We start from the raw sequence: 18564 nt of genomic DNA, 5'->3' as shown, positions 1-18564 counted from the left end.
TGGTGATGGGAACTGGGAAGGCCGACATGCGGCTCAGTTGGGTTGTGCAGGGAGAGCCGGTCTGCGGGAGGGAGGGAGGGGGCATGGGAAGCCCAGCGTGTGACCCAGCTGGGCTATCTGGGGAGCTGGGAAGCCCCATGGGGCAGCAGGGCAGGGGGTGGAGATGGCAGCAGGAGCCAGGGAAGCTCATTTCTGGCCCCCAGTAATATCCCTCATCTGGGATTAGTCAGGTCCCAAGAGTGCCAGACCAGGAAGCTCCAACCTGCGTACGTGTTTCGATATATTTGTTAGAACAACAGACAAGCTGGTCTGCTAGCAACAATTGGATGTATTCTGGGATATTACAGAAAAGGCAGGAAGGTAATATAAGAGAAGCATGTTTCAGTAGTTTGAAGAGTGAGATGAGCGGGACGAGACAAAGTTTTAGTCATGATAATAGAAAGTAAACTGATGGATTTTTGGAGAAGTTATAAATGGGGGAGGGAGGGAAGTAACCAGATTTACTTTTGTGAAGAAAGGAGCTGAAAATAACTAGGTTGTGAGCTCAGGTGAAAAGGAAAGATGGTGGATTCTTAAGTGAAATTGTGTTTTTATATATATATATAGATAGATAGTATTTATATATATAGATAGTTTGCATGCCAAATCGAAAGTTTGTCGTATTTTTTTTTCTTCTTTTGCTTTTCCTTGAGGTATGAGAACTTTTTTTTCTGACTTTTAGCTTTAGAAATATCAACACATTTGTCAAGTCTGGTCTCCTTTGTTTTGCAGAAGTATCTCCAGCATGTCTCTGTGTTGGTTTATTTTGGTCAACTTTTGTGATTTATCTGAAAGTGGGGCTGTTTAATTGTGGGGGTTTTTTGTTTTGTTTTTTGTTTTTTAGTTTTTTGAGGGAGAGAGCTTTCTTGAGGTTTTTATAATATAAGGAATCCCTCAACAAACAATAAAAATAAACTCTTCCAGCCTTCTCCGTACATCAATAAAACCGTACATAGGTCACATCATTTTTTTAAATGTTCTCCAGGTGTACTAGGAACTCATTGTTGTGCGGAAATGAGATGAAAACTTGAGCAAACTCCCTGCATTATCTTCCTTTCATGATTGAAAACAATTAATGTTAACTCACTTTTTGCTTCTATCAAGGCCGACAGTAACTTTAACCTGTTACTGAAATTCAGTACAAAAATTCTGCTATTCCACAGTCTCTTTACCATGAAATGAGTTGATCTAACTATCGTTCCTAACAGATTGATAACATCAGAGTACCCATGTTTTGCATCTGATAATCTAGCAATTTAACTGCCCTTTTACTAGTAATATAATCATTCTAGTCAGGTTTGAGGCACATAGCAGTGCCATTGTGGGGAAACTTGCTTGTCTGCAGTCCACATTATAACCTTCTCTGGGTAGAGGGCTTTCAGGGTTGATAAGCTACCATTTCAGGAGAACTAAATTCACTAAAGAAAAAAAGGGTAAATATCAGTTAAGAAAACTGGGCAATCATTCATTACATTTTAGGTATACATTGCCACGCTAAATTTTTGAGAGATTTCTTGTGAGCGCTTAAATCTGTTTACTATTAAAGTGGGTGATTTCTAGTTAAATGTATTCCTATTTCATATTTACAGCAACGAAGTTGACAGAATGATGGAAAGGCATGAGCGTTTCAAGCCGGAAATGTTTGCAGAATTGCTACAGGCTGCAAATACTACTGATGACTTTAGGAAGTGTCCTGTAAGTAGACAGAATAAACAGTTACTATATTTCTATGATTTGTATATAGGGGATAATTTCCTAGTATTCAGAGTCTGTCATATTTTGAACAGCATTTGTGTGCAGCTCAGGTTTGAACATACAAATACTTGCATCTACTCTTAGATCAACAGCTGGGTTTTGTTAGCTAAAACTCTTCACTTACTAACAAATCGTATAATTTGGTTGAACTTGATAAAGCTCAATGACTAAATGCAACTTCCTTTTAATGTGTTTAGTATTGATATGATTTGACAAAATAGGCTGTCTTCCATCTGGTTCTTCATGTACATTTTCCTCTTATTTCTTGCTTATGCCTGCCTTCCTTTCTCTCTCTGTCTTGTGTTTGCCTTCTTGTTCTAGTACTGTTTGTTTCAGAGCTACTGAGAAATATTCCAGAAGAATCCAAGATATTGACAAAGCAGCACGGATCAGAGAGAAGAAAATTATAATAAAGTCAAAGCCCTCCATCTCAGAAATTTGCCATAGCGGGAGGGTGTATGAAGTCTGTCTGACTTTGGAGATGACATGGTCAAGATGTATCTTGTGTTTTTATAATAAAATGTGATTGCTACTGTCAGTTTAGAAATAACTAAATTTAAACTTGAGGTTTAGAAGGAATTGTGAAACTGCTTTATTTTTACTCTGGTCACCCAGTAACTCTAATTTTCTTAATTTTTGGCATGCTCTATCTTTTCTCTCTTTTTTTTTTTCTTCTAGAGTAACTGTGGTCAAAAAATAAAAATCCGTCGTGTTCTCATGAATTGTCCTGAGATTGTGACAATCGGTTTAGTCTGGGATTCAGAACATTCTGACCTGACAGAAGATGTCATACGGAATCTGGCAACACAACTTTATCTTCCTGGGGTATCTGAATTAAAACGGTCTTGTTCAAAATTTCAGTCCAAATAGCAAATGCCCCATGGTCATGCCCTTCTTCATATCTTTTGTTACTTGAAATAACTTTATATACAACTAACTTTAGAATTACAATTAACACTTAAATATATTCCCTGATCTATTTTGTGTGAGCTAATCTATTAATTTTCACAAAACACCTATGGGATGAAGTGGTGATAGCTCCATTTTATGGCTGGGGAACTGAGGTGTTGAGTGTAATGGCAAGATTGTCAAGTGTCTGCTAACTTGAGATAGTGAGGGCCTGTTTTTCAGACAAGTTGGTGCATTTTATAGCACTGTATATGTTGAAGGCACAGGTCTAATGAGCATTGAGTACCCAGGAAATGAACACTTAAGTGGCTGCTTGTGAAAAGCTTGGTTTAAGTGATTCCAATGTATCACGTAGGTACTCTTTGGGAGAGTTCTCGAGGGGTGGCATTCAGCTGCCTTAACCATGAGACCATCCTTTTTTATGTAGATAAAACTTCTGCAATAAATGAAGATGCTCCTGCAGATTTCCATGTCTCATTACACAAGAGATTAATCAGTTCCCTGAGCACGGGTCATCATGTACACAGAATGAGGCTGAGATTTAGACATTACATGTTTATGTAACTCCTGTCATAATACAGACAAACACAAGAAAACATGAATGCAACCTTAACTCTGACATTTCTTAACTTTTGAGTGCTTGACTTTGGAACCTAAACTTTAAATCATTTATATGTATTATTTATATAAAGGACTTTGTCTCTAAGAATTGTGCATACAGATTCTCCACTGAAAATACCTTCTTTAAAAATGGAAAGTAGCAGCAGCCAGATAGATAAATGATACACAGCATGCTATACAAATGTAAAAGTAAATTTTGATAAAGGCATTAGAGCATAGCTCTTTCCTTATCAAAAGTGTCATGGAGTCTTGAATGCCCACACAAAGCATATATTCCCTTTTCAAATACTCCCCAGAGATTCTCCAATACTATAATGGAATTTTCTTTTGGAAAGTTGAAGGGCTGGCTTGTTTACCAGGATTTGAATCTATAGTCTGTCAAATCTGGTTTTTAGAATTTGTGGTGAAGGGAAGGAAGTAGTTAAAAGGTTCTTGTATAACTTTTGCCTATCTGTTTGCCTTCAGTGTTGTAGCACAGGTCCCCGTAGTGGTCACTAGCCAGCATTCCTGTTTGACCAGCATTTCATCCATGTGAGAGAAACCTAACAAAATTGTGTTCATTAATCAGTTTTAACTGAGACCTTTTTCACACAGTATACTTAGGAAGTGACAGTATTGAATAACTTCCTATACCAACAAAATCTTACCCAGCTTCTCCACTAAGCTACAAAATTCCTAGAATGTTGATGTATTTGTTCACAAAGCATTGTCCTACTAAACAAACCTACATATTTGGGAAGTATTTTTGAATATTTAAAATATTGCTTTGGAACTGTGTATATACATATTTTAGTGATAAAATGTGAGTATTAAAATCCTAAGTATTGGTAAAATTGGTTAAATTCTAAATCTTCAGTATTGTAGATTATTAATTTGAAACTTAATATTCATGGAATTGCTTTCAGACAAATAGTGGCTATGGAATATTAGTGTTAACTGAATCTAACTTTATCCTTTCATGTATTTTTCTTTAATCTATACATAATCACTTTTACAGCTATTCTATAGAGTTACAGATGAACAGGCCAAAAATAGTGAACTTTTTCTCGTGGGGATGATTTGCTACACAAGCCGACACTATTGTGCCTTTGCCTTTCATACCAAGAGCTGCAAGTGGGTGCTGTTTGATGATGCTAATGTCAAAGAGGTAGGCTTTGCATTACTGCTAGTAGATTTAAGTACCTTGATTTTTTTTTAAATGGTCTATGGTGCCCAAAATATATTGTTTCCTACATTTTAGGCCTAATTCATTCTTTTCTTGCCAAACTTAAAACACAAACCAAATTTCCTTAGTTTAACAAAAATAGTCTGACAAGTCAATTTTAAGTAAAAAATATATGCACAACTTCACTCTTCTAAAATGAACATTAATTTCATTGAACATACTAAGAAAATCATATTAATAGATTTAATAATTAATATGATGAACTCTTGATGGCTATATTTGTAGTGTATTGATGATTAGCTTGCAAATGTTTGCTTTTCTCCTCTAACTTGCATAAATTTAAAATGAGTATTACTTCTATAATTGTGTTTCTAGGATGAGATATTCAGTTTGTGTAATGTCTTCAGTTTATTTATGATGCTTATAATGGAGTTGAAGTATTAGATATTTTTATATTTGCAAAAATATGGACTTTTTCTTATTAGATTGGAACAAAATGGAAAGATGTGGTCTCCAAGTGCATTCGGTGTCACTTTCAGCCATTGCTGTTGTTTTATGCTAACCCAGATGGTACAGCTGTATCCACAGAGGATGCCCCTAAACATACCATTCACTGGTCTCATTACAAAGCAGCTGGAGGAAATGCAGATGATTTGGGTAATGAAGTCTTGACTAATATCATTAACATGACCAGCATCAGGGGTTAATTAGCTGTCAAGTTCTGAAGTGCCTTGATGAAAAATTATCTAAACGTCTTTGATAGCGTGTGTGTGTATTCTTTACACATAATGTTTTGTTGTAAATGTGAATTGAGACATGAATAAAGGATTCCTAACTAGAAAAATTTTTTAACTATGAAAACACTAATGGCTATAACACACTAAAATTACACAGAAGGGTAGCCATGTTAGTCTGTAACTGAAAAAAATTAAAAAACAACATGGTCCTGCAGCATCTTAGAGACTAATAAAGAATGTTGATAGTATCATGAGCTTTTGTGGTCCCAACCCACTTCTTCAGATAAACGGAACAAAGGGTCCAGAGTTACAAATAAATAGCAGAAAAAGAGGGGAATGGGAGAGGGAAGGGGGGAGGGGGAGAAATCTTGTCAACTAGAGTGTGCTAAATGAGGCTAATAGAGTGGTCTGTTTAAGTTGGGGGCTGTAGGTGATGCTTAGTAGTGTTCGGTTACTTTGTTAGTTGGTCCTGTCTTGAAGAAACTGATGCCTGGGTACTCGTCTGGCTCTGCCAATCTCTTTCTTTCCTCACTTCCCTGAGAGGGTATTTAAGTTTTAAAAATGCCTGATAGAGATCCTGTAGGTGTTTGTCTCTGTCTGTGGGATTGGAGCACATCCAGTTGTATGTTAGGGCCTGGCTGTAAAAAACTGATTGGGAAATGTGTTTTGGGTGGAAGCTAGAGGCATGTAGATAAGTCTAACAGTCAGTAGGTTTCCAGTATAAGATGGTGGAACTGTGGTCATCGTTTAAGAACATAAAGTCCCTAATGGTTCAGACCAAAGGTCCATCTAGCTTAAGGATGTTAATTAGCGGTTAATTGACTAGTCGATGGAATTTCCATCGACCAGTAGATAGACACTTCTGCATTCTTCCTTTTGAAACGTACAAGAGCCCCTTTGTACATTTCAAAGGTGGAATGTGGAACTCCGTGTGCAGCCCAGGGCCAGCAGGAAGTCCCACTGACTCGACTGCATGCGAGTGCCAATTTTGAAATGCACAAGAGACCCCAGTGGGGGCTCTTGTGCATTTCAGATTGGCAACGCAGCATGGAGCCTGGGGTCAGTGGGGGACTCAGAGTCCCCCGCTGATCCCAGACTCCATGCTGCTCTGCTGCTTTGAAATGCCATGCAGAGCCAGGGACAGCTGAGGGCTCCCCAACTGATCCCGGGCTCTACGCATGCAGCGCCGCACAGCTGATCCTGGGCTCAGCTGTGTGGCGCTGTCGCTTTCAAATGCCTTCTTTGCCCCCTCCCCCTTTGCTGCCTGTATCTGCAAAATTAGATTTGGCCTGTTTCCATTTGTTTCATGAACTGCTACCTGATTGTCTCAAGGAAGACAATCAGAAATGAACACCATCACCATGTTTATACTGGGAAATTGAATGTGTAACATGTTACAAAAAATCTTAAGTAAACTGTTATATAACATTTAAAGTAATCCAAAACTATACTTTTTAATTCTTGAAATTAAAAATAAATGTGGTCAAGATGTAAATGAGCAATAATTTCATTTATGAAGATTGTGTAATTTTATAGGATTTGAGAAGCCAGCTGTTCCAAAATCAGATCTCACAAAAGAGAATGGATTTGGAGAGAGTGCTAGTCAAAAGAGCAATACAAAATTTCAGACAGACAATTCACCATTTAGTAGAAGCCATATTCAAGCAAGTAGTGGTAGAGGGCCAGGTATGTACCTACTTAAATATCCAATTTACTAACTTTTTTTTCTCAGCTGTGTAAGTTTGGCTACATTTTCTTTGGTTGCAAAGCTTGTTCTGAAAAAGTTCCATCATAGGTGGAGAATTCAGTACCAATCACAAAGGATGATTAAGTGACATACGAAAAATGATATTTGAATGTAATCACTTTCTGACTATACACACATACCAGTTCTCCACTGCTTTCTCCCCTATAAAATCCCCTATTATAGTATGTTGGCCTGTAGTTGTTGTATGTAATTCTTTGCTTTTTAATCTTTTCTTATCATGTGTTTGAAAGCATAAGTAGTAATAGTCACTTCCTTTTCATAGTGTCTTTCTACTGCATTTGTTAAAACATCAGTCCATTTTCATATATAAATCAGATTTTCAAGTTAAGACAGATTACAAAAGTCTCATATCAGGATGTCAACATTGGATGATGCCAATGCAGGAAAGACACAACTTGCCCTCACTTCCACCTCTTTTTCCCTTGTTGAGTTACAGGCAGTTTTCCCCTTGCCAATGTGGCTTACACCTTAAAGTCCAGTAAGAGAAGGAAAGATCTAGCTAGGAGAAACTGGTACTGCTTAATTGAGATTTATTTCTCTTCTGTGCTAATTACCCCCGCTTGTCTACTAGTGTCTAGAAGATATAGATATTAGCTAAAATTATTTTCTTCATATATCTTGAAGCCTGACTTGTTAGCTGCTGCTATTGTTGTTGTTTAATTTTAAAAATGTTCAACTTGCTACTAACTCACTTGAGACTAATGGTGACATAAAAATGGACACTGCTCTTTGATTGGGAAGCATCAATTTCAATGAAACAGATTCTTTATTGAAACTCAGTTGCATTCTCAAAAACAGAGCCTTGCTTTAGATGCAATAATTAGTATTTAAACTCTCTCTTCAGTGTTTTCGTGTTAACCCTAAAGGTTAATTCTTTAGATCTAAAGGAAAATGTGTAATATGTTCACACCTACAAATAAACCTTGTTTTCATGAAGCATAATGTACACATTTTGTCAATTAAATGTTATACCTTGTCATTTGTAAGGATTCCTTTCAGGCAAGTATTATATTTAAATCCATTAAGGTTTTCTCTGTGCAGAATGTTCTGGGCTTCTAAAATTTGAGATAAATAAAAGATGGTATAGTATTTGTATGTAATTCTGTTACTAGTATCTGAAAAATGAAGGTATAATAAACAACTGTTTAAGATGTAATAATGACTATTTTTGCAGTTAAGTTAGGATACAGTGATCAAAAGGACAAATTGAAGGACATTTCCAGAGAGTGTGCTCAGAAGGCAATTGATATGAAAAACGTTCCATCCTACCTAAGAAAAGATGCAGAGAGAGGACCAAGAAGAGACTCTGGGAGACACAGAGGTACACTTAGACTGTCATATCTAAAGCTTGATTTTTTTTAAATATCAATTTGTCTAGATTAAAAATGTCAGTTGTATGCTAAATTTGCCACTTTTGACAAAGGAAGAACCTAAAATCAAAGTCTCTACTTTTACAGACCTTTTTCAAGTATATGGCATTTGAGGTGTAGTTTCTTCAATTTTAATGGCATAGCAGGAATACATAGCTGTCTTAGGCAAAAAAAAGTCAGACAGGGACGTTTTTATTAAAAGAATGTACTGGAAGGAGAACTTATTTAGAGGTTTTTGTTTTGTTTTGTTTTTCATTTACAAGATCTAATAGGGGATGACCACCCTCACTTTAAGTCAGGATCCCCTCCTGCCGGAAATGGATATAGACCCTATGCTGATCAACGCCAGTATGGTAGCCAGGGAAGAGGACCTTATAAACATGAAAGAGTACTGACCCAAACAAGGCCTACTGCACAGGTGTTAGGGTCAAATAAAACAGAAGCTTTTCCTGCTGGGGAGAAAATGATGAGCAGGACTAGGGCTGACAGTGCCACTGGCTATGATACAGACTGCAGCCAAGACTCTAGGGACAAAGGAAGTGTCACCAGAAGCAGAAACAGAGGTTGGAAACCTATGCGAGAGACCCTGAATGTGGACAGCATTTTCAGTGAAACTGAGAAGCAGCAGCATAGCCCACGACATAAGGCAAATCCAGGCAGTAAACCTAAACATGAAAAGGAGCAGAGCTTTAACGTTTGGCCAAAAGAGAACCAGACCCAGAAAGGGTTAATGACTATCTATGAAGATGAAACAAAACAGGAGACAGGGAGCCGGAGTTCCTTGGATTCAGAAGGAAAAGGAAATACTGAGAAAAGTAAAGGATTTACAGAGAGAAGAGTCCATACTGATAATTGGCAGATGCAAAGAACTGAATCTGGATACGAAAGTAGTGATTATATCAGCAATGGATCTGCCAGTCTGGATTCACCTGTTGTTGAAGGAACCAGCCCGCTGGACATCAAGGTTATTAAAGAAAATGTTTCCCTCAGGTAATGCTAAAAATACTCTTTAACATACAAAAGAGCCTTTGCCAGTATAAATTGTCTTAATGTTATGTGGTGTTTTCTGGATTGTGGGTTAAGTTTACTATGTGAAACGTTCCATCTTTTATTGTAGACAGAATCTGTAAAAACACTAAGAAAAGCTGAAGTTTGTTCCTGGAGGGTCGGAAGGGTTGAGTAGGAAACAAATGCAAAATCAAATGAACTTTTTAATTATGAATTTTATATATAAGTGCAATGAACACTGTTCAAAATTCTCATTAAATTCTCGAGTCTTGTAAGGACTGCAGAATCGAGCCCTTAGTGAATAGAATTTGAGAAGATTAATAGACAAATCTGTGAGATTGGTATGAAATCAATGTTGCATATAATCTAGAATGAAATATTTTATTTATGTAGAACTCTAGATGTACATTTTGCAGTTCACTGGGTAAAGTGCACCAAATACATCTGTGCCTGAAAGAGCTTATAATGTAAATGCACAGGCATTTTAAGCAATTTTTGTTCCCAAATAACATAAGATGTGATTGACAAATCACCTTTCACATTCACATCATTTGTTTAATCACTGATAACATGGAGAACCAACTGTGTATTCTGCTCATCAATAGAATATTCTGCTTACACAGTAAGACTTGTACACTTTGTAAGGAGACATGCTCTAAATTAGTGTTTGTAAAGCAAATGTTTTGTACTATATGGGTACGTCTACACTACAACGTTAATTCGAACTAACTTAGTTCGAATTAGTTAATTCGAACTAAGCTAATTCGAACTAACGCGTCTAGAACTAAAAACTAGTTCGAATTAGCGTTTTGCTAATTCAAACTAGCAAGTCCACATTGAGTGGACTCTGAACAGGGCTTAAGGATGGCCGGAAGCAGTGCCGGCAGGGCATCAGAGGAGGACTTAGAGCATGGAGATGCTGTCTCAGGCTAGCCGAGGGCTGCGCTTAAAGGGTCCCGATCCCCACCCCGGACAGACAGTTCTCAGGGGTGCCCTGCTTGCAAAGCAGTCCTGGCTTGGATTGCCCGGAGTACCCACACTGGGCACATCACAGCACTCGGCCATCAGCCCGGCTGCACTTGTCGCAGGCTGCCATCTGGGGAGAGAGGGCAATTGGGGGGCTGCAGGAGAGCTTCCACCCCCAGAAGCCCGCAGAGCCAGCCCAGTCCTCCCCATCAGGGGCTCGTACCCCATTCCTCCCTCACCTCCTTCCACTTACCCTTCCCTAGCCCCTCTTCTTATTGATGTACAAAATAAAGATAACGTTTCTTCCAACATTGACTCTGTCTTTATTGAACAAAACTGGGGGAGACTGGGAAAAGGAGGTGGGACAGGGGAAGAGAGAGGCTGGGAGAGGGGAGGGCAACTAACATTATCAGGGGTTGGGAACAGGTCCCAGATGAAGAGAGGCTACAGAGACTGGGACTGTTCAGCTTAGAAAAGAGGAGACGGAGGGGGGACAGGATAGAGGTCTCTAAAAGCAGGAGTTGGGTGGAGAGGGTGCATTCAGAAAAGTTCTTCATGAGTTCCCATAAAGAAGGACTAGAGGACACCAAAGGAAAGGAATGGGTAGCAGGCTTGAAACTAGTAAGAGAAAGTTGTTCTTCCCAAAGCAAAGAGTTAACCTGTGGAACACCCTTGCTGCAGGAGGCTGTGAAGGCTACAACTAGAACAGAGTTTAAAGGGAAGTGAGATCAAGTCATGGAGGTTGGGTCCATGGAGTAGTCTTAGCCAGGGGGTAGGAGTGGTGTCCTTGCCCAAAGTTTGTGGAAGGCTGGAGAGGGATGGCATGAGACAAATGGCTTGGTCACTGTCTTCGGTCCATCCCCTCCAGGGTCCCTAGGGTTGGCCACTGTCGGCAGACAGGCTACTGGGCTAGATGGACCTTTGGTCTGACCCAGGACGGCCATTGTAAGCTCAGGGCTCAGGGTCGGGGGTCTCAGTGGACCCCCTTGATTTTCATGCACACCTGCTCCTGGGTGGCCAGGCTGGCAGCTCTCCTGCCCTAGACGGCCACTTTCCTGTGCCTAGTGCGGAGATCGTGGACAAGGTCCACGATGTCCGCACTAGCCCAGGAAGGTGCCCGCCTCTTGCGGTCCAGGGCAAGCTCCCGGGAGCCGCCAGCCTGGTCCTGGGAAGAGGGGGTGGGCTGGGGGACATCGGGTGGGTGGCTCTGTGCCGTGCCAGGTGCAGGGTCTGCTGGCTGGGTGCTGGCAGGCTTGCACCTGGCACGGGCACCGTAGCCAGCCCGTGCCCCTTTAAGGAGTCCGGGGCCGGGAGGGGGGCATAGAGTTTCCCTAGTGTTGGCCAGAGTGGCCACCAGGGAAACCTGGGGAGGGCTAGCCTCCCACTAGTTCGAATTAAGGGGCAACACACCCCTTAATTCGAACTAGTAAGTTCGAACTAGGCTTAATCCTCGTAAAATGAGGTTTTCCTAGTTCGAACTAAGCGCTCCGCTAGTTCGATTCAAATTCGAACGAGCGGAGCGCTAGTGTAGCGGCTATGAATGTTAGTTCGAACTAACGTCCGTTAGTTCGAACTAACATTGTAGTGTAGACATACCCTATAATATTTTATACTTACATATACGGGCAGCAGTGATTGTGCAGTAATATTTAAGTGTTTAAACTACAAGGTCTGTTTTATTTTTCAGCGACCAGAATGTATCAATCAAATGTGCTGAAAGTGGTTTGCCATCTACCTTCCAGCAAAACAGAAGCTATTTTGATGGTGAGGATTTTAACGTTTATATCTCCTACAAACTTTTCTAAAGAATCTCTAGATTTGCAGTTTTGCAAAACTTTTAATAACATGTAAAATGTTGAAAAGTTGGAGATTTTACATAGTTAACTTCTCATTTTGCAGAGCCCTCCTTTATTATGATTTTTTTTTAAATAAATGAAAACCCCTCAAGTATGTTGGTACAGTTCTTGTTTTCTCCATAATCAGGGCTTGACAAGCGGCGGCGAAAACCGCTCGCCAGCCCCGTACTGCGCATGTGCAAGACCCACATTGAGCATGCGCGCGCCGCCGGTAAACAGGGTGTGCGGCTGAAATCTACTCGCCATGGGCGAGTAAATTCTATAGTTTGTTGAGCCCTGTCCATAATGTTAGCCAAATATGCAACTAAAATAAGCTTGGGAGACCTCTTTCACCCCAATCTGGTCATGAGGATCATCAGACTATAAGGCACCCATATATTAATTATCACTTAAATCCATGTTTCATTGTAAATCTGAGTTGATGGTTACATAATTCAGATTGCAATGCATTAGTGCAGTTTTTTGGTTACCCATGCCTTTCAGTATGCTGAATTAGACTGTGTGTTTGGTACTTAGTTAGCTTTCATACCTTGATTTTTCACTGGTAGAGCCCACTAGCATTTTTCTATAGATGGGGAAACTGAGGTATAGAGAGGAAGGGACTTGCTGAAGGTCACCCTGCAGACCAGTGGCATAACTGGAAATAGATCACAAGTCTTCCGAATCTCAGCCCAGTGCTCTAATAACTAGGTCACACAAACAACTTCCCTTCCTTGAGTATACTATACAAAGGTATGGCTGAATTCAGTTTTATATATTTTAAAAATTGGAGCTTTTGAATTTTTATGCATTTAAATGTTCATAGCTATGGAAAATCATGCGTGGGGGTGGGGAAGAGAGGGTGGAGTTTGAATCTCAACAGAAAGTTACTGATCAAAGAGTTAAAGCAGGAGTGGGGAGCCTTGCCTGGATCCAGCCCTCGAAGCTGACCCCTCTCCCTGCTTCTCAAGGGGGGCACAAAATATATTGAGCTGAGGCCCCCCTAGGTTCTGGTGTGCAAGGTGAATGTGAGAAGTCGCTCTCAGTTGGGGGCCATGTCAATGAGGGTTGGGGTTTGTGGGTATGTGTGTGTTTCTTTTTTTCTTCTCACTTCTATACATTCCCCGACTGATTTTTTTTTTCTTTTGTGGCGTAGTGGTGCCCCACCCCTGAATTAAAGCTTCATAACTGTTTAAAAAAAGGTCACCATCATGTCAGAATATACAAATTATCCTTAAACTCTTAGGTTTTCACGCAGTATTATTCTGTGACTATCTGTAAATTTCAGTTATTGATGAAAATATTTGAGGGGGGGTTGGGCATGGCTGTTGGTTATGCTTCCTGGGGTTGTGAGGCGCCTTACTGCTGCTTATCCTTAATATCATAGAATACTAGAACTAGAAGGGACCTCGAGAGGTCAAGTCCAGTCCTCTGCCCTAATGGCAGGACCTAGTACCATCTAGACCATCCCTGATAGATGTCTGTCTAACCTGCTGCTAAATATCTCCAGAGATGGAGATTCTACAACCTCCTTAGGCAATTTATTCAAGTGTTTAACCACCCTGACAGGATGTTTTTCCTAGTGTCCAACCTAAGCCTCCCTTGCTGCAGTTTAAGCCCATTGCTTCTTGTCCTATACTCAGAGGCTAAGGAGAACAATTTTTCTCCCTCCTACCTTTTAGATACCTGAAAACCACTATCATGTCCCCTCTGTCTTCTCCTTTCCAAACTGAACAAGCCCAGTTCTTTCACACTTCCTTCGTAGGTCATGTTCTCTAGACCTTTAATCATTCTTGTTGCTCTTCTCTGGACCTTCTCCAATTTTTTCACAACTGTCTTGAAATATGGTGCCCAGAACTGGACACAATACTCCAACTGAGTTCTAATCAGCCCAAAGTAAAACGGAAGAATGACGTCTTGTGTCTTGCTCACAACATTCCTGTTAATGCATCCCAGAATCATGTTTGCGCTTTTTTTGTTTTTGTTTTTTGTTGTTTTAGTTTTTGCGCAACAGTGTCACACTGACTCATTTAGCTTTTGTGGTCCACTATGACCCCTAGATCCCTTTCTGCTGTACTCCTTCCTAGAAAGTCGCTTTCCATTCTGTATGTATGAGACTGATTGTTCCTTCCTAAGTGAAGCACTTTGCATTTGTCCTTATTAAACTTCATCCTATTTACCTCAGACCATTTCTCTAGTTTGTCCAGATCATTTTGAATTATGACCCTATCCGCCAAAGCAGTTGCAGTCCCTCCCAGCTTTATATCATCTACAAATTTAATAAGTGTACTCTTTATACCAATATCTAAATTGTTGATGAAGATATTGAACAGAACTGGTCCCAAAACTGACTCCTGCGGAACCCCACTTGTTATGTCCTTCCAGCAGGATTGTGAACCGTTAATAACTGCTCTCTGAGAATGGTTATCCAGTCAGTTATGCAACTCAACTTATAGTAGCCCCATCTAAGTTATAGTTGCCTAGTTTATTGATAAGAATATCATGCAAGACTGTATCAAATACCTTACTAATGTCTAGGTATACCATGTCCACTGCTTTTCCCTTATCCACAAGACTCTTTATTGTATCAAAGAAAGCTATTAGATTGGTTTGACATGATTTGTTCTTTACAAATCCATGCTGGCTGTTACCTATCCCCTTATTTGCAGAGGATTTCCTTAATTACTTGCTGCATTATCTTTCCTGGCACAGAATTTAAACTGACTAGTCTGTAGTTTCCTGGGTTGTTCTTATTTCCCATTTTATAGATGGGCACTATATTAGCCCTTTTCCAATCTTCTGAAGTCTCTCCTGTCTTCTGTGATTTTTTTTCCCCCCCAAAGATAACTCCTTGAGTATTCTAGGATGCATTTCATCAGGCCCTGGTGACTTTTCTAAGTGATTTTTAACTTGTTCTTTTTTTTTATTTTATCTTCTAAACCTACGTCCTTCCCACTAGCATTTAATGTTAGGCATTCCTTCATCAAGAGACTTTTAGGTGAAGACTGAAACAAAGAAGTCATTAAGCACCTCTGCCATTTCCAAGTTTCCTGTTGCTGTTTTTCCCTCCTCACTGAGCAGTGGGCCTACCCGGTCCTTAGTCTTCCTCTTGCTTCTCATATATTTATAGAAACTCTTCTTGTATGAAGCTGCCCTGTCTGTGTGGCTATGGATGAGTTTCCCAACACCACCAGCAAGGTTCCTGTGAACTGTGCCACAGCACCACCCCACAACTGCTCAGGGCTGCCATGCAGAAAGCTGCCTGGCTAGGGGAGGGGCACTTCTCCTTCTCCCTCTCCTACAGCAGCACCTCCCTGCTGAGAACAGAGCAGGGAGTCTCTCCCAGCTGGTGCTGCTGCTCACTGTTCTGTCCTTAGCACAGAGTTGCAGCTGTAGCTGAGGAAGAAGTGCAGGGCTCATTAAGCAGCTGTGATGCCATGCAGCTTACAGGGAACCTTGACCAATAGTGTCTGGCAACCCAAGAACTCCTTTCCAGGCCTCCCTCTTTCATTACAGGTTAATGAGGTACACTCCAACCCCTAAATCTTTTAGTTGTCTCTTTGGAGTGCCCAGCCCCAGTCCAGTGTGCACTCTCAGAATTCCCAGATCTCTGTACCCAAAGGAACAATACATCTCTGCTTGCCAGTTACTCCATAGAACACAGCTCTGCTTAATACACAAGAACTTAGATTTGTTTGTAGAGATAACAAGTTTATGTAACATAGAACAGTCACATGATCACATGTAGAAATATAGGAAACAGATATATATGAATGAAATAAAATCATTGCATGCATACTAGAGGCTAAACGTAATTAAAAAGAGATTTTTGTGGGTCAGAGCATAACCTCACCTAAAATTCTTCCACTACATTACAGCCAGGTCTGGCTGAGATCTTCTTTCATGAAACAAGCATGCTGTTGTCTTGCCTTCTCAGTGGAAAGATTGAGGGTTTTTTTTTCTTGTCCCTATAGTTATACTTCATTTTCTACACTTGCAGGCAGGATAACTCTCACGGCATGTACTTATCTCCATTGGAAACTTCATAATCACTTAGAATTTTTGATTACACTGTAAATGGGTGTCCATTGTAAACCATACAATACACAATTTACATTGCCAGATGGATAAACATAACCTGTGTTACCACCTCTGATGACCAGCCCCAAGACTGAGAATTTAAGAATTATAATTTTCAGTATGACACATACTTAACTCCTTACATATTATCCATGTATGTGTTTCACTATCATTGAGTACCTGTATGAGGCCAATGTTCACTAGAAACTTTATATGGCTTATTTTGAACTTGTAAGTAAATACCAGAGCCTGAGATGCCTGTAGACTTGATGTACTGGTGCCCCCCTTCCCTCCCCACTCCCTGTTGACACCAAGAGGCCCTTTGGTCACAGATATGAAATCAACATTTACCAATTAAAAGTCTGGTTCTTCAAAGCTTAGTCCGTAAACTTAGATTCAGCCACTGGGGTGGCTGAATCTAAGTGACCCTGTGAGCCCTATATGACAATTTTAAGAAATTGAAGAATCAGGGCATACCTCCTTTGGCACAGGTCTTCAGCCCCATCCCAAGGCTGGGTTGATTAATCACTTGTGAAGTTTGTGAACAGGTGAGTGCTAACAGGGAGTTGAGAGACGGAGTTTGGAAGGGGAGAGGGAAGGGCGTGAGGTTCTCTTGCCTTTCTTTTAAAGTCTCTCTCCAGGACAGCAGGGATGGATGATGATGGGTCTACTGCTGCTGTTACCTGCACAGCATGTGCCATGTTAGTCTTCCTCCCAGAAGAAAGAACGGATTTCATCTGCACTAAGTGCAAGTAGGTCACCATTTTTGAAGAAAAAATTAGAGGGTTGGAGGCCCAAGTGTTGACCCTATGCTTGATCCAGAGAGGATGAAGACTCCCTCGATAGAAGGCAGCGTTTAATACTGCAAGCACGGCAGGCAGAAGAGCCAGAGAGGGCAGTACGGGACCAGGAAGAGTACTGGCAGCATGTAACTTCTAGAAGGGGAAAAAGGCCAGCACGGGAATCCCCCAGTGCTATAGAAGTAAGTAATCACTTTCAGGCTTTCTCCACAGGCTCTGCAGTGGTGAATGCTTTGGAAGGGACGTCACAAGGAAGAAACTGCAAGGGTATGTCTACACTACCCTCCTAGTTCGAACTAGGAGGGTAATGTAGGCATACCGCACTTGCAAATGAAGCCCGGGATTTGAATTTCCCGGGCTTCATTTGCATAAGCGGGGAGCCGCCATTTTTAAATCCCCGCTTGTTCGAACCCCGTGTAGCGCGGCTACACGGGGCTCGAACTAGCTAGTTCGGACTAGGGTTCCTATTCCGAACTACCGGTACACCTCGTGGAACTCGTGGAACGAGGTGTACCGGTAGTTCGGAATAGGAACCCTAGTCCGAATTACCTAGTTCGAGCACCGTGTAGCCGCGCTACACGGGGTTCGAACAAGTGGGGATTTAAAAATGGCGGCTCCCCGCTTATGCAAATGAAGCCCGGGAAATTCAAATCCCGGGCTTCATTTGCAAGTGCGGTATGCCTACATTACCCCGCTAGTTTGAACTAGCGGGGTAGTGTAGACATACCTGAAGGGAACGCCATCTACTGGAAGGCATGGGATGCATAGTCCTAGGGATGGGGGTTCCACGACCACTACCCCCAAAAGAAGACACCCTAAGAGGGACTGGACCATCTGCCATCCAGACCTGGAATCTCGAGAGGTGTGCTGATTACTGGGAGCTTGAATTCAGGATGTGACTGAGAGGCTTACCAAACTGATCAAACCTTCGGATCGCTATCCCTTCCTGCTTCTCCACATGGGAACTAACGATACAGCCAAGAATGACCTCGAGTGGGTTACTGCGGATTATGTAGCGCTGGGAAGAAGGATCAAAGAATTCGGCGCACAAGTGGTGTTCTCGTTCATCCTCCCTGTTGAAGGGGAAGGACTGGGTAGGGATCGTTGAATTGAGGAAGTAAATGCATGGTTGCGCAGGTGGTGTCGCAGAGAGGGCTTTGGTTTCTTCGACCATGGGATTCTGTTCCAGGCACAAGGATTGGTTAGGAAGAGATGGGATCCACCTAACCAAGAGAGAAAGGAGCATCTTTGTGGACAGGCTTGCAAACCTAGTGAGGAGGGCTTTAAACTAGGTTTGTCGGGGGATGGTGACCAAAACCCTGAGGGGAGTGCGAAGTCGGATACCGGGAAGAAATGCAAAGAGGAACGAGCAAGAAAGGAGGACCCCTGATTCAAATGGAGAAGATAGAGTGATAAACTGCTTATCTGAGGTATTTGTACAGGAAGCCTGGGCAACAAACAGGAAGAACTGGAGGCACTGGCCCAGTCCACGAAATATGATTTAACTGGGA

At 41.2% G+C, this 18564-nt stretch overlaps 1 protein-coding gene across 3 annotated transcripts in view; it reads left to right on the top strand.

Moving 5' to 3' along the window:
• Positions 1–18564, top strand: part of USP53 (ubiquitin specific peptidase 53) — a 70503-nt gene that overhangs the window by 32389 nt on the left and 19550 nt on the right. For all 3 annotated transcript variants that reach the window (XM_006112603.5, XM_075929815.2, XM_075929814.2), the window contains exons 7-14: positions 1629–1734; positions 2473–2619; positions 4322–4471; positions 4975–5146; positions 6763–6912; positions 8169–8315; positions 8628–9354; positions 12026–12102. In XM_006112603.5, the coding sequence (XP_006112665.3) occupies positions 1629–1734; positions 2473–2619; positions 4322–4471; positions 4975–5146; positions 6763–6912; positions 8169–8315; positions 8628–9354; positions 12026–12102 (1676 nt within the window). The remainder of the gene's footprint in view (positions 1–1628; positions 1735–2472; positions 2620–4321; positions 4472–4974; positions 5147–6762; positions 6913–8168; positions 8316–8627; positions 9355–12025; positions 12103–18564) is intronic.

The sequence above is a fragment of the Pelodiscus sinensis genome, chromosome 4 (assembly GCF_052426305.1).
Source record: "Pelodiscus sinensis isolate ZL-2025 chromosome 4, ASM5242630v1, whole genome shotgun sequence".
Classification (NCBI taxonomy): domain Eukaryota; kingdom Metazoa; phylum Chordata; order Testudines; family Trionychidae; genus Pelodiscus; species Pelodiscus sinensis.
The sequence above is the reverse complement of the archived record's forward strand: the minus strand, read 5'-3'. Positions and strand labels throughout refer to the sequence as shown.